Source organism: Enhydra lutris, unplaced genomic scaffold (assembly GCF_002288905.1).
Source record: "Enhydra lutris kenyoni isolate GAN:26980312 unplaced genomic scaffold, ASM228890v2 scaffoldscaffold15, whole genome shotgun sequence".
Taxonomy (NCBI): Eukaryota; Metazoa; Chordata; class Mammalia; order Carnivora; family Mustelidae; genus Enhydra; species Enhydra lutris.
In genome coordinates this window covers 3,955,688-3,979,274 of record NW_019154099.1, presented here as the reverse complement: position 1 = coordinate 3,979,274, position 23,587 = coordinate 3,955,688, and the positions used below count along the sequence as shown (strand labels likewise).

The following is a 23,587-nucleotide window of genomic DNA, read 5'->3' as shown; positions in this document are numbered from 1 at the left end:
CAAAGAAAATAAATTAAGTTCAGCCAACCCACCTTTAACATAACAACACATGGTACCTAGACAGCCTATATTTCCATCAAGGCCAATGTAGTTGAGATCTGCCTTAGCTGCACCTTTCTCCCTTTCATCTTCCTGGGTCCAGTCCTGTAAGTCAAAGATTTTCTTCTGGCGATAAGCTGAATTAGAATCAAAATTGATCTTTGCATCCATGCACAGCACTATGAAGGAAAAAAAAAAAAGAAAATGATCTGAATTTCAAAAGAAACACAATAAACCATCCAATAGTGAAATGTTCTTAGTTTAGGAGAAAAAGGTTTTGTATTGAAAATATTTCAATTTATGTTCACAATGTATTCAAACTGTTTATTAAAAAAGAATATTTGGGGGGCGCCTGGGTGGCTCAGTGGGTTAAAGCCTCTGCCTTCGGCTCAGGTTATGATCCCAGAGTCCTGGGATCAAGCACAGCACCGGGCTCTCTGCTCAGCAGGGAGCCTGCTTCCTCCTCTCTCTCTGCCTGCCTCTCTGCCTACTTGTGATCTCCCTCTGTCAAATAAATGAATAAAATCTTAAAAAAAAAAAAAAAGAGTATTTGGGAATTAAAATTGCTCTATCAAAGTTACTAGTTATACATCCATCCTAGCCAGATGGTAACGGATAAAAGGGAAAAAAAACACAAAAACTTCAAAAACACTTAAAATTTGTTTTAAAGTTACCAAAAACAAATCAGCCAAGCACCTAGCTATCCCCCTTCTCATGTGCCTTGGACCCCACTGTCTCTTACCTACGGAAGGACATTGTTCTAGCAATTCTATCCTTCTTGCATTATAAACTGCCCCCTTTTTGCTATTGGCTAAATGCCAATGATCTGCAAAAACGCTGTTATTTCTCCCACCATAAAAAGAAGAAAAAAATAATTTGCCACCTCTTCCCTCTTACTCTTCTCTTCATATACAGCAAAAGTCCTTGACAGACTTGTCTATATAAACCAAGGGTCAGCAAAAAACCAGTATGGCTCAGGGGCCTGACTGAGACTATGCCTATTTTGTATTACCTGTGAGCTAAGAATAGATTTCACATTTTTACATATTTCGAATGGGTTGTTAAGAAAGAAGGGGAAAAGGAAGACAAACAAGATATGAAGAAAAGCAGCAGGAATGAAAACCATAAGTGGGCCACAAAACTGAAAATATTTACATCTGCCAACTACTTTGCCTAAACTCCCATCATCCTCCCTTAAATCCACTCGAATCAGGTTTTACCTCCAGCACTCTACCAAAATGGCTAATATAAAGGTTACAGTTGCCAACTTCATCTTTCAGTGCTTTATTCCTTCCTCACTCCAATATAACTACAACATTCTCCTTGCTATCCCTGATAAAAGGCTGAAAGACTGAGCCGCTTAAGCCTACAAGGCTACCCCAAACAAGAGACAAAGTTTGAAATCCAGCTAAGTTAACACTAATAACAACAATAAACCAACACTCGACACTCTTTCAGAGGAAGATAAAAGAATTCTGTCTCTACACCACATCTCCCAAAATATCCAGTATACGACTAGATCTGTGAAGGTAAAACAGGAAAATATGAACACACCGATAAAAAGAAAAAGCAGTCAAGAAGAACCAAACCCAACACAACCCAAATTTGGAATCAGAGGACTCTGAAAGCTCTTTTAAATACATTTAAGGACTTAAAGGGAAATATGACCATAATAAAGGGCCAGAGAGGTACCTCAACAGAAAATAAAACTATCAAAAGAAGCCTAGTGGAAAAATCTAGAACTAAAAAGTTCAATACCTAAAATGGAAAGTTCTCTGGATGTACTTAACAATGTATTTATTGGAGATGGATCAATGAACCTGAAGACAGATAAACAGAAGTTACCCAATCTGGAAAAAAAAAAGAAAAAAAAAAGTGACCTGCTATACATAAGAAGTTATCCAACATGTGATACTGGGAAGAGAAAGGAAGGAGAATGGGGCAGGAGAAAATATTTGAAGTGATGAAAAAAGATATATCAAGCTAGATTTCTATGCCCAGTAAAAATATTCTTCAAATCATGTAAATAAATTTTCAAAAAATAAAGACCTCATCAAATTAATAAGAAAAATTATCCATGTTTCTTTTGAGTACTGTAATAGGCTGAATAATGCCACCCAAAGATAAATAGGTCCTAATACATGTGAATGTTACCTTACATGTTAAAATTTTTACAGATGTGATTAAAATAAGGGTCTTAGAAGATTATCCCGGATTATCTTGAAAGGCCCTAAATTACATCACAAGTATCTTTATAGGAGAGAGGCAGAGGGAGGTTAGATACACACTGAAGAGGAAGAGGCAATGTGACTCAAGAGGCAGAGACTAGAATGAGGTGGCCACAATCAACAGAATGACACAAGAAGTTACAAAAGGTAAGGAATGGAGGCTTTCTGGAGCCTCTAGAGGGAGCACCTTGAATTCATATGACATTGATTTTGGACTTCTGGTTTCTAAAACTCTGAGAGATTAAGTACCTGTTGTTTTAAGCCACCTAGTTTGTAGTAATTTGTTACAGAAGCCACAGGAAACTAACACAGTTACCAAGGGACATCAACATAAAATCTGCAGTCTACCAAGGAAAATGTATGCCCAATAAACATGAAAAATTCTCAACATCACAAGTAACCAAAGAACTGAAAAATAAATTAAGACATTTCCTGATTATTAGTTTGACAGAGTTTAAACCCAATATAAAACTTACTTCTGTCACAAGTAGGCAATGAAATGGACACTCTGTATGTTAGACCTTTTCCAGATGACAATCTGGCAAAATACATCTCAAAATGTTATTATCCTGACCCAATAGTCAAACATATGTGAAAATATTATTCCTCTTTGACCCAAAAATTCCCCTTCTAAGAATCCATACGAAAGATAATGAAGACTGCAAAGATTTATATACAAATAATATACAAGCCTTTAAAAACTGAAAAATATTTAACATCAAAATATTCTATTACATAGTTTTGGTTTTTTTTTAAGATTTTATTTATTTGACAGAGAGAGATCATAAGTAGGCCGAGAGGCAGGCAGAGAAAGAGGAGGAAGCAGGCTCCCTACCAAGCAGAAAGCCTGATGCGGGGCTCCATCCCAGGACCCTGAGATCATGACCTGAGCCAAAGGCAGTGGCTTAACCCACTGAGCCACGCAGGCGCCCAATATTCTATTATATAGCTTTAAGTTTAAAAAAGAAAAGATACAAACTGAATAGACAACATGATCCCGATTACCGAACAGACTGAAATGAGCTACTGAAATATTAAAATAGTGTTAGGTAATGAGGCTATATAAATTTTTTATTGGTGCAAATTTTCTAAAGTAAATATACAATGCCCTTAACCAGAAAAGGAAAAACAAACAAACAAACAACAAAACACCTCCTTCGAAATATATAAAAATACATACAAAGAAAAGAAACTAAATACAAAGGGAAAAAATGGTTTTTAAGAGAACAAAGACATTCTCTTAACAAGAGAATATGGCTGCAGAATTCCACTGCTGAAAATAATTGAGGAATCTTGCTTTCAACGGTTAGAATGTTTCCATGAGGAAAAAAAAAGAAATACCTGTTTTATACAAATAATTCTCCTTCACTGAACATTCATTTTTAAAATGTGCCTTTACTTTCTAAAAAACTTAATTTTTTAGCTTTATAAACTACCCGTATGATCAAAAGAGAATTTACTCATATAAATGACCAACCAAAAATCAATTTCTATAATAAAGAATGTAACTAGAAGTATAAAAGTGAAAGATGATCTACAAATGCTTAAGAGATTAAAATGTCCAAAGTGACTTGAAACAAATCTAATAAATTACAATAATAAAGGCTGTTCATATACATGATCAAGAAAAGGGAGGAATGGGGTAACTGGGTGATGGGCATTAAGAAGGGCACTTAAGGGGTGCCTGGGTGGCTCAGTGGTTAAAGCCTCTGCCTTCCGCTCAGGTCATGATCCCAGGGTCCTGGGATCGAACCCCACATCGGGCTCTCTGCTCCACAGGGAGCCTGCTTCTTCCTCTCTCTACCTGCCTCTCTGCCTACTTGTGATCTCTGTCAAATAAATAAATAAAAATATTAAAAAAAAAAGGAAGGGCACATAATATGATGAGCACTGGGTATCATACGCAACTGATGAATTATTGAACACTACATCTGAAACTAATGATGTACTATATGTTGGCTAATTGAATTTAAATAAAAACAAATAATCAAGAAAAACTTAAGCTACAATAATGCAACTTATATTTTTATAACTTATATATAACATATATATAACTTTATAATTTTTATAACAATAAAACAACTATACATGGAAATTGTGATAATTCAGAATCTTTAACACATGCAAAAGAAAAGGTATCAAAGTGACAAGCTAATCTTACTTCTCCAGTGGATAAAAATATTAAAAGGACTCAAGTATCAAAGTCTACCCTCTGTATAATAAAGATCCATGATGACTCTAAAGTCTGAAACTTGTGAGAGACTAAGATGGCTAATTTCCATACCTACAGCCATTTACTCACTACCACACCGGATACTCTAATCAGCACTGCCCAAAAGAACTTTCTGCAATGATGGCAATGTTCTATATGCGTGCTATCTAATGTGGTAAGCACATGCAGCTACTGAACAGCTGAAATGTGACTAGTTTGACTGGGGAATATTTTAATCACATATCATTTTAATTAATTTTAATTGCCACATGTGGCTAATAGCCCCCGTAAGGTACAGTGTAACTTTAACACCCTCCCCGTGTGTTTATTTTAATAGGTATCTTTAATATTTGTTCTCATTCATTCTATTTATTTTAAAGTAAGTTTCTACATAGGAATGCCTTCACTCCATTATGAGTTAAACTTCCCTAGTGAAACATATCATTGGTAAATAAATATATCATTAATGCTTGATTAAAAAAAAAAGATACCTTACCAGATCCATCTGAATCCTCTACCATGGGATTTATTTCTACCATAGTTGCATCATATTTCAGGAAAAGGTTGTAAAGCTTGATCATATTTTCTGCCGCAGAATCCACAATATTAGGTGGAAATCCCATCTTCTGTGCAAGCTGAAATTCATTTGTCTCTTTATTATAATATATCCAATAACATTAAATTCTTGTAAATAAAAAAACCTTATAATTCATCATTAAAATGATAAGCATGAATATTTGTAGTCCCCAAACATGAATGACTGAAATAGCAGCTACTACTACTAAATTGTTAAACAAAACTTTTTATTCAAAATTCTCACAAGGCAAGTAGTATGCCCATTTTACAAATGAGAAAGAAATTTAGAAAGGTCAAGTGACTTGCCATTTGCCTAGATTCCAGTTCCAGTGTTTATTCCATAGCCTCCATACTGCCTCTAAGCCTTATGGTAAACCTAAACTGAAAGAAGAGGCTTATATTTTATTAAAACGACATATAAAATGTGGACTGACAATCCCAATAGTCCAAATGATAGCAAAAATATTAAATCATCTGATCTTACCTCTTAGGTAATTTATGAAGAATATCTACCAAGCAATGAGGACACAAAATCAGTGCAACTGCATTCATTCAAAAATCTACTCAGCACCTAATACAAGTGAAGCCCAAAAGATACAGCTACTTTAGCTTTGAATCTAATAGAAGAGTTTATAGTCCTGAGCAGAAATCCCTAACTAGATATACCTGAAGAGCTTTTTTAAAAATATATATCCCAGGGCACCTGGGTGGCTCAGAGGGTTAAGCCTTTGCCTTCAGCTCAGATCACGATCTCAGAGTCCTGGGATCAAGCCCCGCGTTGGGTTCTCTGCTCAGCGGGGAGCCTGCTTCCCCATTTCTGTCTGCCTACCTCTCTGCCTACTTGTGGTCTGTCAAATAAATGGAAAATCTTTAAAAAAAAAAAAAAACACATATCCCAAGGTCATAACTGAGAAGTTCCAGTTCACAAGTTCTATAATGGACCAAGCCATCCGTAACTTTTGAAGTTCCATAAGCAATTCTGAACCACTGGTATGGAAGCTACATGTCTGTATGTTTATTCTAACTGCTGCCACTGCTCAAAAACACTATGGAGGACATTCACCTTTTTTCCAACTGCTATCCAAGGCTGCAATACATTTGAATTTTAATTACAGAAAATCTTAAATTCTTTAAGGGTGAATATGGTTTCTGTAAAAAATCAAATGCCAATAAAGCAGATAATCAAGCTAAGAAATGTCATTTTCTATTAAGACTTATTTCAGTAATGCCTGGGTGACTCAGCTGGTTAAGCATCTGTCTTCAGCTCAGGTAATGATCCCAGAGTCCTGGGATAGAGTCCCATATTCGGCTGCTGGTTTAGCAGGAAGCCTGCTTCTCCCTCTGCCTGCTGCTCCCCCTGCTTGTGCTCTCTCTCTCTCTGACAAATAAGTAAGTAAAATCTTAAAAAAAAAAAAAAGACTTATTTCAAATAAAGAATAGTAAGAAATAAATGAGAAATAATGAAATTTTATTTCATTAAGAAAGATTTTCACTAGGTCATAATCCAACATTTTAGAGCTAAACAACTGAGAATTATGACAGAATCTGATCAACCTAGAATGACATTAATTTACCAAATGCTGTGCTAGGTACTATTTCTATTCATCACTCAAAGAGCTATAATCTTAATAGACTATGCCTTCAACTATTCTTGTAAATCAAGTATTCTTTCTCATCTAAATTTAGCCATCTAGTCATCACTCTCACATAACTACCTAATGAATCTCTCTGTCCCATTTAAAGATTTATACCATTCTTTTGTCTAAATGACATTATCAAGGTAATTTCTCTAACTCCTTTAAACCTTTGTGCCAGTCAAAAATTCCTGTCCTATACTTCAGTATCATAAACTTATTTTATACATAGTTTCCCACTAATAGATGGTAATTTCATTCAAACTTTAATATTCAGACTTTTTTTTAAGATGGCACTTATTTTTCATATCCAAACTAAACAATTTAAATCAATAGGAGCATTACCAACCTTACCAAGCAACTCTCACAGGCCATGGTATTAAACTTCATGGTTGGGCTTTTTTTTTTTTTTTTTTTTTGGCAGGGGATGGGGAGAATTGATGGAGGGGTAGAGGGAAGAAGCATACAAAAAGGACAATACAGAATACTAGTTATATTGTGGGCAAAATTTATTCTGTATGTGCAGACACTAAAAGTCATACCTTTCATAAGGTTCTCAAAAGCATCCATAAACCCCCCCCAAAATAAAATCACTGACCTATCATAGGGATACATAAGACAGTGTCCGTACTATTCCATACAATTTTACAGGAAATAAAGGGGAGGTTGAAACATATCAAATGCTACCATGGGAATGTAAAATCCAGACTGTGATAAACAATAATCACCCCAGTGTCTTCAACAAATGAAAGAAGCCAAGAGAGTAAGGGAAAGAAAACCTATAAATTAGAAAAAGACCTATGAGACAATAACCAAAAACTCAATGGAAGATCTTATATGGATCCCAATTCAAACAAATTATAAAAGAAAAAAAATGAAAAACTTGAGACAAGGGGATGTGAATGACTGGGTAAGTTAAGTAATGATATTAAGGAATTTTATTAATTTTACTAGGTATAACAATGGTATAGTGCCTATTTTAAAAGAATTCTTACCTTTTAAAGGTAAGTAATAAAATATTTATAAAAAAATAAAATATTTAAAGATAAGTAATAAAATAAAATATTTAGTAAAAAAATATTTAAGTAAAAAATATTTAAAAAGTAAAAAAATATTTATAAAATAATAAAATATTAAAATAAAATATGGAAATAAAGGAAATATTGTAGATACTTCTAAAAGTTTCAATTTCAAACAAAATATTCAAAATTTTTAAAAGCTTCATCAATCACTTCACTTACTCAAAGTTAATTCTCTTTCTTTCTTTTTTTCTTTAAAGTATTACAATTATCCAATAACGCTAGATAGAAATTTTTCAGAATACAACATACCCGGACAGCTTGTTCCTTCTTGATACCTTCTACAATATCAATAGGTTCTTTAAATATGGCCTCAGGAGTCTCAGCAGCAACATCTTCAATGTTGACACCACCTTGAGAACTTCCTATTAATACAGGACCCTACCAGGAGGGGAAACAGACAAAACATCTAGATTTTATTATGGACCCTTCATTAAATGTTAAAAACCTATTTATGCACACTACCAGACTTACACATTTATCAGTCCCCACTCCTATTTTTAAATTTCCCAGAGAATTTCTCCTTATACTTCCTGCACAGTGCCCCTTTATAAGTATTCATTTGAAATGAAGGCAAAGAAGTAAAAAAAAGTAAAGGAAGATAAGAGCTCACCTGTGAAGGAAAAATATTAAAAATATACACAAAACTTACACCAAGTAAGTTAATATAAATACATATATATAAAATATAATCTGTGCATTATTTCTTAAGAACTGAAGGGCAATTAAAATATTATTTAAAGGACATTTTTTAAAAATCATAAAAAAGATACCGATATTTAAAAAGGAAAGTCTAATGAATTAAAGATTTTATAAGCTCTAGACGTACTGCAAGTTAATAAAAAAGAAAGTTACCTACCTTGAAAGAATAATTCTGGCTATTATCATGGACAATATAAGAAGGTAAGATACAAATACTAAATAATTAAATTAACTTTTAAGTCCTCTAAAACCCAGTCAAGAAAAACCTTGGGAGCAAAATAATCTAATAGATTTGTTAATTCACACACAAAACTGGAAATAACCTTAACATGCAAAAACAAGGAAGTGATAAAATCGTATTACTGAAGATTATTTAATGATATAGGAAAACGATCTCAGTAGTGTTTCATGGGAAAAAATTAAGTAAAACTCTAGATTCTATTCTCAATTGTTTGGGTTTATTTTAACATAAAGTATGTCTAAAAGTGCCCCCACTCACTAATCACATAAACTGAAAAAAAGATGGGAAACCATTAAATGATAAGACTTTTATTATTTTGTGTCACTATTCCATACCCCTCCCAACCTTTTTTTAACAGTGAACACAGTATTCTTAATGGGGGGGGGGGGGGGGGACAAGGGGATTTTCATGGGAAAAAGGCAAAAACAAAAACAGAAGACTATTTTCACTTTTCTATCCCAGCAATTAGTGTGCTTCAGTAACAAAATCATCTTAAGACATAAAGGAATAGTATTGTATTCATTACTGTCTGGAGAACAAAAGAGTCCTTCAAATCCTCAAAATAAGGCAATAGCCAGAGGGAAAGAAATAACCTATTACTTTTTAAGAGAATTAACTGTTAGTTAGGTGAAAAATGACTTAAAAAATAGTACCAGTCTCCATGGAGAAAAACTGGGTGGCTGAGAAATGGGTGGATGGGAGATTTATATTTCCTTGTATATCTTCATACCCTTTAAATTTTATATTATGGGATTAGAATTCAATATGCATGTATAATAGTTTGGCTGGCCTTTGTCCCCAGTGTCTGGACAACCTTTAAACCTTCCACTACATCTCACAGTTTATGCTAATGAAGTGACTCATGGTGACAAGGGAGATGACTCAGGTAGGCCACAGGCTAGGACAGAAAGACAAACACTGTGATTAGAGGTTTTGGAGCTTTGAGCCACATGGTATCTGCACACCCTTTTGGGAGGAAAAGGGGCCTGGATATTAAGTACAACCAAGCAGCCAATGATTTAATCAATCATGCCTACTTAATAAAGCACCCCCCTAAAACTATGGACATCAGCATCAGAAAGATGGTAGATTAGGAAGCCCTAGACCTCATTCTCCCACAGAAACACTAACTTAACAATATATGATCTGGGGGCGCCTGGGTGGCTCAGTGGGTTAAGCCACTGCCTTCGGCTCAGGTCATGATCTCAGGGTCCTGGGATCGAGTCCCGCATCGGGCTCGGCTCAGCAGGGAGCCTGCTTCCCTCTCTCTCCTCTCTCTCTGCCTGCCTCTCCGTCTACTTGTGATCTCTCTCTGTCAAATAAATAAATAAAATCTTAAAAAAAAAAAAAATATATGATCTGAATTTTTATTCCCTTCTATGAGAAGAAATCTCTTTATGAGAATACCAGAAACCAATTAGGAAATTGTAGTACCTCAAGTTGAAATGCAATGAAACAGGTAAGAAAAGTCATTTCATTTCATCCAAGTCAGCCCCCTCCCCTAGGTTGACACAACTAAAGATCAAGAGAAATAGCCCAATGCCATTTCTTCCTTGGGGAGAAAAGGGGAAAGTTGAATGCATATCTAACATTCCTGCTTTTCAGGGGGCTATGAAAACTACTAATCAATATTGTTGATGAATATTGATGCAAAAACTCTCAACAGAACACTAGCAACCAATTTCAGTAACACACTAAAAGGATTATACATCATGAATAAATGGTTTCTGTCTCACCTGACTTGGAAGACTGACTGGGAAAAGCAGACTCTTATTGGTGGTGGGGGAAACACGACACAACCGAGAACAAAAGAGAGCTCCCCATCTTAGGATGCTGTGGAACTTGTAATACTGCACCACAGAACTTGTAATACTGCAGAAAGAAGTCAACATAGCTCCCAGAAGTTGGGAAAAAGCATCCAGCTCAGGGATTTTTTTTTTTACAACTCAAGGAACTAGAAAAAGAACCTAAACTCAAAGTTAGCACAAAGAAGGAAATAATTAAGATTAGAGAATAAATAAATAAAATAGAAAATAGAAAAAATTAATAAAACTAAGAGTTGATTTGTTAAAAAGATCAACAAAATTTACAAACCCTTAGGTAAACTAATTAAAAATAAGAAAAAACTAAAACAATGGAAATTAGAAATGAAGAGAAGATATTACAAATGGATACCACAGAAATAAAAAGGATCATTCAAGTCTACTGTTAATAATTACATGCCAACCAACTGGATAACCTAGAAGAAATGGAAAAATTCCTAGAAACAAATCAACCAAAAATGAGTCCTAAAGGAAAAAAAAAAACCTGAATAGACATATTACAAGGAGATTAAATCAGTAATTAAAAAACCTCACAACAAAGAAAAGCCCATGACCAAAGGGCATTACTGAAGAATTCCACCAAATATTTAAAGAACTAACAGCAATCTTCAAACTTTTCCAAAAAACTGAGGAGAGGGGAACACTTCCAAACTCAAGAGAGATCAGCATTGATCGGACAAAGATACTACAAGAAAACTACTAATCGATATCGTTGATGAATATTGATGCAAAAACTCTCAACAGAACACTAGCAACCAATTTCAGTAACACACTAAAAGGTTTATACATCAAGAATAAATGGGATTTAGGGCGCCTGGGTGGCTCAGTGGGTTAAGCCACTGCCTTCGGCTCAGGTCATGATCTCAGGGTCCTGGGATCGAGTCCCACATCGGGAATCTCTGCTCGGCGGGGAGCCTGCTTCCCTCTCTCTCTCTGCCTGCCTCTCTGTCTACTTGTGATCTCTGTCAAATAAATAAATAAAATCTTTTGAAAAAATAAATAAATAAATAAATGGGATTTATTCCTGGAATGCAAGGATGGTTGGTTCAACATTCAAAAATCAAAGTAATTCACCACACTAAGAGAACCAAGTTTTTGATGCAGAAAAAGCATTTGAAAAAAATTCAGTATCTTTTTATAAAAACATTCAACTAGGAATAGAAAGAATTACCTCAACATAATAAGCTAACCCACAACCAACATACACTCAATGGCAAACAACTGAAAGCTGCCTTCTAAGGTCAGGAAAAAAGTCAAAGATGCCCACTCTTGGTACTTTCTTCAACATAGCATTTGAAAGTCCTAGCCAGAACAATCAAGCAAGTAAAAGAAATAAAAGGCATCCACATAGGGAAGGAAGAAGTAAAACTACCTCTGTTCACAGATAACATGATCATGTATATAGATACCCTGAAGAACCCACAAAAAACTAAGAACTACTAAATGAATTCAGCAAAGTTACAGGATACAAAAATCAACACACAAATATGTCTTGCATTTCTATATACTAACAATGAACAATCTGAAAAGGAAATTAAGAAAATGATCCCATTTACAATAGCATCAAAAAGAATAAAACACTTAAGATAAGCTTGACCAGAAAGATAAAAGACTTGTACACAGAAAATGATAAAGCAGTGCTAAATGAAACTGAACTGGACACAAACAGAAAGACATCCTGTGTTCATGGATTGGAAGACTTAATATTGTTTAAATGTTCAATACTACTGAAGGCAATCTACAGATTAAATGCATTCCTTATTGGCACATTTTCCCAGTACAATCTTGTGTCCATCATCCATTTTCTGCAAAAATAGAAAAAAAAAACTTAAAATTCATATGGACTCTCACAGGACCATGAAGAGCCAAAATAATCCTGACAAAGCAAAACAAAGCTAGGAGCATCATACTTCCTGATTTCAAACATATTATAAAGCTATAGAAATCAAAACAGTATGGTTCTGGCATAAATATAGGACATCGAGACCAATATAACGGAATAGAAAATCCAGGAATAAATCTCCATGCATATGATCAAATGATCTCTGACAAATGTGCCAGGCTATACAATGAAGAAAGGATAGTCTCTTCAGAAAATGGTGTTGGGGAAACAATATCCACATGCAAAATAATGAAGGTGGACCCTTATTTTACACCATATGCAAAAAATTAACTCAAGATGGATTAAAGACCTAAATAAGAGCTGAAACTGCAAAACTTCTAGAAGAAAACATAAGGGGAAAACTTCATGACCTTGGATTTGGCAATAATTTCTTAGCAATATTTCTTTGGCAATAATTTCCTTTGCCCAATTTAAAAATGGGCAAAGGACTTGAACAGACATTTCTCCAAAGAAGATGTAGATCTTCATCAGCTTAGGATAGTGTAACAAAATGCAGTAAATTCGGTGGTTTAAACAACAGACATTTATTTCTCACAGTTCATGGTTCACACCCATACTAACCTCCTTATCAAATGGTTATTCAGCCACATCCTCCATATTCTTTTCCTAATAGCTTTCTCACTTTTTGCAGTATAGGCAGACTGAGAATTTTCCAAATCTTTTTAAACTCTGATTCTTTTTGCTTAGCTGAACAATTCCTTCTTCAATTCATTTCTCTTTTCTCACATTTTACCAATAAGCAGTCAGAAGGAACCAACCTGCTTCCTCAATACTTTGCTTTATAATCTCCTCAGCTAAACATTTATCCCTCCCAGTTCTACCTTCCACAAAACACTAGAACATAAACACAATTCAGTCAAGTTCTTTGCCACTTTGTAACAAGGATCACCTTTCTTCCATCATCTTTATTTCAGGCTGAGACCTCAAAAAAATGGCCTTTACTATCCATATGGATATTTCTACTAATATTCTATTTGTGAATATTTATATATTTTCTAATAAAATGGAGGTTTTCTCTATAGCTCTTTTCTTTGAGCTCTCACCAGAATCACTTTTAACAGTCCCTTCATGATAATCCCAGCTTTTTCTACCACATACCTCAAAACTCTTCCAGGTTCTACGCTTTACTGAGTTCCAAAGCCACTTTAGTGTTTTTATGTATTTGTTGTAGCGGCACCCCACTTCACCGTATCAACAGCACCTTATCTAAACCTAAATTCCAAAGGAATCACCTCCAAACATATCACATTAGGGGATAGAGCTTCAACATAAGAATTGGGATGGGAGATAAACTTCAGTCAATAACAAGAGCCAACAAGTAAAAGAATGGGTGCTCATTATCATTAATCATTAGAGAAATGTAAATCAAAACCACAGTGAGGTATTACCTCACACCCATAAAGGATAACGTCTGTTTAAAAAAAAAAAAAAAAAAAAGGCATTGGTGGATGTAGAGAAATTGGAACTCTTGAACCCTGTTGGTAGAAATGTAAAATAATGGAGCTACTGTGGAAAACAGTGTAAGGTTGCTCAAAAAATTAAATACCGTATTATCATATAATCCAGCAATCCCACTTCTAGGTATATCCAAAAGAACTGAAAACAATATCCCAAACAGGTATCTGCACACCCACATTAACTGCAACATCATTCAAAATAGCCAAGAGGAAGAAACCTGAATGTTCATCAACAGATGAAAAATAAAATAAGAAAAATCATATATACATACAATGGAATATATTCAGTCTTTAAAAAAAGGAAATCCTGACACATGCTAAGCATGAACTTTGAAGACCATTATGCTAAGTAAAATGAACCAGTCACAAAAAAGACAAATACTGCATGATTCCACGTACATGAGGTGTAACTACATCTAAAACAATCAAACTCTTAAAAACAGAAAGTAAAATGGGATTGCCAGGCACTAAAAAAAAGCAGCAGAAGGGGAACTGTTCAACGGATATAGTTCCAGTTTTGCAAGATGAAAAAGTTCTAGAGATTTGCTGCACAACAATATAAAGTTAACACTACTGTACTGTATACTTAAAAATGATTAAGACAGTAATTTTAATATATATATTTGACCACAATTTTAAAAAAAGAAAACACAACTCTAGACCAGAAACTTGATGAGGTCCTATGGTTGGCAATATTTTCCTTCTGTGCACTGTCATATATCAATATTCCAGAAGAATGACAGGTACCTGAGGACAATGGAAACTTTATGCTTGGAACTCTCCCAGACCTTGCCCTGTGCGTTTTCATTTGGTTGGCTGGTTCTGATTTGTGTCCTTTGGCTGTAGTAAAACTATAATCATAAGTATAATATTTCCTAAGTTCTGTGATTCACTCTAGCAAATTATGAAACCTGAAGGGGTACTAGAAACCCCAAATTTGTAACCAGCTATTAAGCATACAGGTTACCTAGGGAACCCCAAACTTGAGGCTGGTGTCTGAAGTGAGTGAGCACAGGCATGTGGAGGCCATACCCTTAACCTGTAAGGTTTGGCCCAATTCTAGGTACATGGTATCAGAATTCACTATAATACACACAGACAAAATTTTTTTTTTTTTTTCAAGATTTTATTTATTTATTTGACAGAGAGAGATTACAAGTAGACAGAGAGGCAGGCAGAGAGAGAGAGAGAGGGAAGCAGGCTCCCTGCTGAGCAGAGATCCCGATGTGGGGCTCGATCCCAGGACTCTGAGATCATGACCCGAGCCGAAGGCAGCGGCTTAACCCACTGAGCCACCCAGGCGCCCCCAACACAGACAAAATTTTTAATGAAAGAATTCATTGTGCCTCCTGAGACTCAAGAAGAGAAAAAAAGAAAGCTACCCTAAAGAGAAATGCTCAAAATTATAGTCTAATTTTTAGTTCCCCTATAAATTTCAAATGAAAAGGTATTTTTCACTTCCTTTCTAGAAAGGCAGTTCATAATTATAAGCTTTTACAAAGAACTAAAAGGGGGGGGGGATACAGATTTAAGAAGACCATGTATGACTAATATCATGCTATTGAAGTAGAATATAGGTAAATTAATGTACAGATAACCCCAAAATATAATTTTATACAACAAATGAGGTAGAAACCAACAAAATATTTTAACATTTTTAAATATTTTAAAATATTTTAACATTTTTATTTTATTTTATTTAAGATTTTATTTATTTATTTGAGAGAGAGAGAAAAGCAGAGGGAGAGGGAGAAGCAGACTCCTGCTAAGCAGGGAGCCCAATACAGGGCTCAATCCCAGGACCCTGGGATCATGACCTGAGCCAAAGGCAGATGTTTAACCATTTGAGCCACCCAGGCACCCCTGGACATTTTATTTTAGTTTTACCTTTTTAAAAATATCTATTGATAAGAACAATTAAGAGCCACAAAGAAGGCAGCACTATTAAAGGGGAAAAGATACTAAATTCTCACTGAAGTAATGATTAAGTCTCCAAGAGTTAGCTGTAAGTTGGGAAAAAAGACAAAAAAAAAAAAATATGAAATAACAGTATAGAAAAGAAAGTGAACAGACTCTCTGTGTATTAATTCCCTAACCGATTAGAAAGAAACCCCAAAATTATAGGCAGCTGATCAGAAGAAAGCTGACATAGGTAAATATATATCAATTAAAACAATGACTATAGTTTTGCATTTGGTCATGACTGCTGAATGCATGCTGTCTCTGTTTAAACAACTGGTTTTAAGTTTAAATTTTAGTAATAAACTTTCAGAACTACTTAAGTTCTAGCAAATAGTTGTAAATTCAAATAAATTAATAATGCTATTTTCTCCTTCTTAACCTAAATTCTTCTTTTCTTTGGTCCTACAAAAAATTTTGCCTTAATACAGATCTGAATTTTAAATATGACAAATAAGCCACTTAATAAAAATGTCTTTTGAGAATAATAAAAGTGGGGTGCCTGGGTGGCACAGTTTGTTAAGCGTCCAGCTCTTGGTTTCAGCTCAGGTCGTGATCTCAGGGTCAGGAGATCAAGCCCCACGATGGGCTCCACACTCAGCACAGAGACTGCTTAAGACTTTCTCTCCCTTGGGCACCTGGGTGGCTCAATGGGTTAAAGCCTCTGCCTACGGCTCAGGTCATGATCCCAGGGTCCTGGGATCGAGCACCGCATCGGGCTCTCTGCACAGCAGCAAGCCTGCTTCGTTCTCTCTGCCTGCCTCTCTGCCTACTTGTGATCTCTGCCTGTCAAATAAATAAATAAAATCTTAATTAAAAAAAAAAAGAAAAAGAAAAAGACTTTCTCCCTCTCCTTCTGTCCCTGGTCCCCTCACTCTCTCAAATAAATCTTAAAAAAAAAAAAAAAAAACCCAAAACAATAAAAGTATGGAAAATAAAATTTGAAATTCTTGAAGCATTTGTTATCTATTCCAGGCAAAGTAAAAAACTCTATATGGTTAAATACACCATTCATTTATAGCAGATTACAATGTTTTACTAGAAAAAAAAATTAAAATAGCAAATGTAATTTGCTATATTAGATTTGTTCAGCCCAAAAGTACCCAATAGGTACTGGGAAAATGTTAAGAAATATAATTTTGAAAAAGTGCCAATACAGAGTAGGTACTTAAATTGATTTTTTCGACATACCATCCCTATGGTAAATATCTACCCAAGCTTCCTGATATAACACATACTAAGACCAATAGAGCCTATGATATACTCCTAAAAAGAGATAAGGAACAAAAACAATTTTTAATGATCAGCTGACTTCTATAAACAGAACTTTAATTCAATAAAAAATGTTCGTTTCTTTTTAAATAGACTGATTTTTTTCTTGGAGTTCCCAAAATGCTTGCCAATATCCCAAAAGGTTAACATCAACCAACACTACATTGGTTTAATGCAATAACATTAAAGAACACTTGGCCAAATGGTTTTATTGGTACTATCAAATTTTTATTTTTCTAATTTTTTTTAAAGATTTTATTTATTTATATGAGAGGGAGGGAAAGAGGGAGCTAGGGAAAGAGAGAAAGAGAGCACAAGTTGGGGGAGGAGAAGAAAGAGAAAGGGCAGGGAAAGCAGACTCCTGGCTGAGCACAGAGCCCAACACAGGGTTCAATCCCATGACCTGAGTCAAAGTTAGACACTTAATTGACTGAACCACCCAGGCACCCCACTGGTACTATCAAATTTTAAGTCTCAGTTATTACAACTATGCAGTGTGAAATAAAAACATTTTTCCCACACAAGACTCAGAGAGTTCTCTAAAAATTCAAGTCCTTAAAATGAACTCAAATTTGATCCTTTTCCCTAATGCATTTGGTTATGACTCTTCTCTCAGTGGTCATTATATTTTTAATAAAATATTTTCAGTGTGTTATAGTTGTATCTTTAATAACACATATTCAGTTTGCCATATTTACTCCAATCAAAATGAGGTACTCTGAATGTTTAATATTATAGGACTCATAACTCTAAAACAAAAAGTAAAAACATAACTTACAAAATGAAACATGTTGATAGACAACATCAATAGAAAAGAAAATACATGTCTCCAATAAAGCGCGCTCCTTCTCAAAAAAAAAAAAAAAAGAAAAGAAAATACAGTGAAAATAAGTGAATTTGTAAAAGTGTGTAATATATAAGGTTATTGTCATGAGACTTCTAAAGTAACTTACAAAACTAAATTCTACCACATAGAGAAACCTATATTGGTAAAGACATCACTTACAAATAAAACTATGTCTTTTATCCTGTATATCCTGAGTGGGTTTTTACTACCATCTAGTGTTATATCTTAAGAAATACTTTCTTGCAAAAATTAAGTTACAAAAGACACTTTACAATATTACTCAAACATTACTAGATTTAATTAACTGTAGGAAAAAAAATCACAGTATAGAAAATAGCTATTTTTTTTTTGAAAATAGCTATTTTTAAAAAGCTGTCTTATGTAAGAAACCTATTTTCATTACTCTTAAAATTTTTGTTGTATTACTAATTGTGTAATTGTGTAATGTACATCAAATCCTTTCTAGGGCTTCCAAATACATACTCAAGTTGCTTCAAAAGACAAAGTAGCTACTACAAAGATTCGGCCCATTAAATCTAGCCAATGCATTCAAAAAGCCAGATAGTTATAGTATAAAATGATTATCAACGTTCTCTCAATCCCAAGAGGTCTATGAAAGGACTTCCTCCTCACCTGACACCTTAAGTGCTAGCATTTTAGGTTCCCTAAAGAGAGAAAAGCAAAGGTACCGTTATGCTCCTTAGAATCATATGGTTTGCTATTGAATGTCAGTCATCCTTCAACTTGCCAAACACCAAAATGCCTAGTGAAATAAACCCCAAACCATTAAGAAACAAAACAAAACAAAAAACAAAAACAAAACACCAAGAGGTTGAAAAGGAAGAAGATGAAGCCATGGAAACACATTCTTTTAATGGGTTCAGAAACTATCTTTGTTAAAAGATTTTACTCTGCTAGAAATTATTTTCTCGGGCACCTGGGTGATTCAGTTGGTTAAGCGACTGCCTTTGGCTCAGGTCATGATCCCGGAAGTTCCGGGATCAAGTCCCGCATCGGGCTCCCAGCTCCATGGGGAGTCTGCTTCTCCCTCTGACCTCCCCTGTCATGCTCTCTCTCTCTCCCTCAAATAAATAAATAAATTCTTTAAAAAAAGAAAAAGAAAAAGAAATTATTTTCTCAGTCTATGGAATCTAGAGATGAATCCAAAGGATTTAAGCTACTTTTAGTAAATTAACAATTTAGAAGTCCTGTGGATTCTATTTCAGCAAGGTTTTGCCTACAGCTTTTTTTACCACAATATTACATAATAAATTTTATATCATTAACCATGCAGGGGTTTTTTTTTAAATGACACAAAAATATTGTGCTCATGACATATACAAATAAGATTATGGATCATACCTTTTTAATCCTTCCCATACAAACAGAAATAATCAACCTTTGAAATTGAATGTAGTAAAATCATCCTGAAGGTATCATGTCTACAATTACTCACTTGAAATGACCTTTCCATTGTTATTGCAAAGTAGTATTCTCTCCGGGGATATCTTCTCTCACAAACCAATACTTGATTACATATTCTGCCTTTTTCTCCTGTTTGCTTGGTAAACAACTTTTTCCCAATCATTTGTGAGGAAACAGCTTTTGCTTCTTCTGGACTGAAAAAAGAAAAAGAACTCAAATTTTTTTTCTCCTCCAACTGAGAAAAACAAAAACATATGACAACCAAAATTTTATCTCACTTAATGTTTTAATTTTTTTTAAAGATTTATTTATTTGAGAGACAGAGAGAGAGAGAGAATACACCAACAGGGGGAGAGGCAGAGGAAGAGAAACTCAAACAGACTCTGTGCTTAGTGCGGAGCCCGACATGGGTCAATCTTAAGACCCTGAGATCATGACCTGAGTCAAAATCAAGAGTAGGACACTCAACTGACAGAATACCCAGGAACCCCACTCATTTAATATTTAAATTTCAGTATTTTCATCAATTCAGTAATAGGGATAATTTTTAAAATATATTTTTTCTTTAATAGTGATGATTTTTCTTTAAAAAGCAGGACTTACGAGAAAACTATCTTCACTCCTCCTTTGAGGCCACTCTCAAATGTTCCTTTTCCTCTACCACCAGCTAAAACCTGTGCCTTTATCACAACGTCTTTTGAACCTAGAAGAAAAACACTTCCATTAGATAAGCAGCATGGAATAGCATGCAAGATGTTACTGTTATTAAGCATATATATTAAATGATGTTATTAAATGCAGTAAAGACTCATTTACCCACAATGTCAAAAAAATGTAGTCCACATATATAATTTTTCTAGATTAGAACATTAAAACATTCACCATCTAAAGATCCACAAGCTAAAAAATTAGCCACTCATATGATACCATTTCTTAAAGTAGACTGAAAATAATTTTTTACTTTTCCTTAACACTGAATATCTAATGCTTTGGAAGATATTAAAAGTATAAAAATTAAGATTCAAATGACTTCCCAACATTTCCTTCCCTTTCTGTTCACATGTAAAATTGCTATCCTGTGAAAATTTGAGTTAAAAATGCTACTCTGAGCAGAATATACATTATAACTTAAGGGAAAACTGCCAGTACTGGTACCAACTTACATTGTTCCAGTAACAGAAAGACTTGTTAATACACATTCTTGAGCTACACTGTTATGAGGAGTATTATCAGAAGTTAAACTATATTTAGCAGAAGATTCAGGGATGTTACATTTATAAGTCTTAAATTTTTTATTTTTTATAATACTTTAAAAAAATTTTAAATGAAATTTTTAAAATAAATACCCTGAATTTTTCTTCTTTAACAGGTAGACTGATCTCTCTTCTATCTTCCTCTTTCTAATGTGCTGAAGGAAAGCAGCAAACCAGCTGGTTAACCTGGGTACCCCTCATCATTCATGGTCTAAGGTTACTCCTCTTCGAGGGGCATTCTCTGTCTCCCCAGACATGGAGAATTTCAGAATCTCCTCATTTTGCCTCTCACAGCATTGTGCCTATACTAGCAGTGCAACACTTATATTACATTATGGCAAAATAATAACCTTATTCTAATTGGTCACAATCCCAAAGCAGTCCCTCGTATGTAACTACCAATCCATGCACACACCATGCAGAATGTGGGGACTCTCACCTAATCAGATAAACCAACAAAATCAAAGAGATAACAAACACAATTTCTGATAAAACCAGTAAGAACGGACCTAAAGTTTACACCTAAACAATTATTTAAAAAGAATGTTTAGAAAATTTATGATGTAAATGAGTCTACATTTAGAAATTAGAAGATGGCCCTTAAGTCAGTTAAGGATGTTTTTTTAAAAAGCCATCTTTCGGGACGCCTGGGTGGCTCAGTTGGTTAAGCAGCTGCCTTCGGCTCAGGTCATGATCCTGGCATCCTGGGATCGAGTCCCGCATCGGGCTCCTTGCTCATCAGGGAGCCTGCTTCTCCCTCTGACTGCCATTCTGTCTGCGTGTGCTTGCTCTCTCTCCCTCTCTCTCTCTGACAAATAAATAAATAAAATCTTTAAAAAAATAAAAAAATAAATAAAAAGCCATCTTTCTTACACCCCATACCCATCTTTAAAATTTATCCAGAATCTTGACCACTCCTCATCACCTAGTTTGAACCCTAGTCCCAATCACCATTCTATCTCACCTAGATTACCCCCGTCCTGACAGTATTCTCAAAGCAGCGAAGAGAGCACATCGCTCCTCTATTTAAAACCTTACAGTGGGGGCGCCTGGGTGGCTCAGTGGGTTAAAGCCTCTGCCTTCAGCTCGGGTCATGATCCCGGGGTCCTGGGATGGAGCCCCGCGTTGGGCTCTCTGCTCGGCGGGGAGCCTGCTTCCCCCTCTCTCTGTCTGCCTCTCTGCCTACTTGTGATCTCTCTCTCTCTGTCAAATAAATAAATAAAATCTTTAAAAAAAAAAAACCTTACAGTGAATGCCCATTTTACTCAAAGTGAAAGTCACACTCCTTACAATGACCTACAAGGATCTATATAATCCCCCAGTACCATTACTATTTGTATCCCCTATCACCTCCTCATCGTTCACTCCACTCCAGCTACACTAGTCTCCACTGTTCCCAGGCATACTTACGCCTTCGGGAATTGGCTCTAATGCTCCCTCCGCCCGGAATACTCTTCATCAGGTACAGGAATCCTCTGCTTTTCAAAAGTTGGCATTACACCACTTCACTTTTACAGAAGACCTACATCAGTTACCTGTTTTCACTAACCAAAAGAAATCTGAAAGTGATCTTTACTTCTGCAAAAATATCAGTGTTGATTTTGCAGAGAGCCATTACAGAGGTAGCATGTACCCCAAACCACAAAAGTGGCCAAGCTCTTTACCCAGGAACTATACTCAGCATCCAGCACCAAAGCTTTGAACTGTGCCTGTGAGCATCTGTGCTTTAGCCTAGGAAGGGTCATTTACTGGGTCTGAGAACGCCTGAAATTTTTTCCTCATAATTAATGCTAACTTCTTTCACTTTATGCCATTTTGGCCTACAAAAGGTTTCACAAGAATGCTCTACTTTCAGATACCAGAAGACACCTGTAACCACTTGAGAAAGGTCCACATTCCTTTCAAGTTTTTCTTCTTACATCTCATTATCCATTAGACTTACCCTGATCATTTTATTTAATAGTACAACCTGCCCACCAGGAACCAAGCCTCTTTACCCTGCTTATTTATTTTCCATAGAATTCATCACCTTCAAACATAATATATAATTTTCTCATGTTTACCATTTATTGTTTTGCTCCCCCACTAGAATATAGACTCCAAAAGGGCAGAATCTTCGTTGTGTTCACGGATGTTCTCAAGCTCCTGGGAGCGTTCCTAGCATATATTTTCTGAATGTTGAATAAAAGAACATTTAAAAATGGAAAGAATTGTTGCATACCTTGATTTTCCACTGCTCTTTTAAAAACTCAGAACTGGAAATACTGGGACCTGCAACTAAAGCTGATTAGAAATGCCTGGTTTACACAAGACAGACCCTTTTCTATCTGCCACAGTCCCCACCATTCCCAGGTAAAAACAACTAATATTAGATGAAGAATAGAGAAAACTTAAAAAATGTCCTTAAAATGAACAATTTTCTTATTGGAAAGAAAACAGGTAGCCTCTGGGACAACGGCAAATTACAGAGTTCATGCCCAAACTAAAAGGAGCAGCCACTAGTCATTTTACCTGTTTCTGGTTACCTGGCTTTTCCAGTACTTTAGAAATATTCATTTATATCCAAAGAGAATAAATGTAATCCCAACAGTGTAGATATAACATAAAAATGGGCAATAAACTGGTGATTTGCTGGGCTAAATTCAAACATTCCTAACATTAAACTGAGAACTTAAAAAACTGACCTATTAGAGTAATAAAGCTCTACTTTTTCAAAATACATTTTACAAGACAAGAAGTCTCTTCCTCCACAAAGTGTCAATTTCCTTTCTTTAGGAATATAAATTCCTTAAGGGCAGAGAAGATTCCTCAAAAGTTCCTTCTAAAAAAGCCCTTTACAACAAAAGAAACACCAAAAAAAATTTAATGAATACAGTTTCATCAAGACAAGAGGGATTACAAGAGAAATCTGAGGACAACTGATTGAAACAAAGATTT

At 35.0% G+C, this 23,587-nt stretch overlaps 1 protein-coding gene across 1 annotated transcript in view; it reads right to left on the bottom strand.

The window, feature by feature from the left end:
• LOC111146991 (succinate-CoA ligase ADP-forming beta subunit) overlaps positions 1-23,587 on the bottom strand; it is a 48,347-nt gene that overhangs the window by 10,273 nt on the left and 14,487 nt on the right. Inside the window, exons 3-7 of the mRNA XM_022502814.1 lie at positions 20,001-20,100; positions 19,429-19,591; positions 8,021-8,149; positions 4,976-5,114; positions 57-218 (exon numbers count right to left, since the gene is read on the bottom strand). Coding sequence (XP_022358522.1) covers positions 57-218; positions 4,976-5,114; positions 8,021-8,149; positions 19,429-19,591; positions 20,001-20,100 — 693 coding nt within the window. The remainder of the gene's footprint in view (positions 1-56; positions 219-4,975; positions 5,115-8,020; positions 8,150-19,428; positions 19,592-20,000; positions 20,101-23,587) is intronic.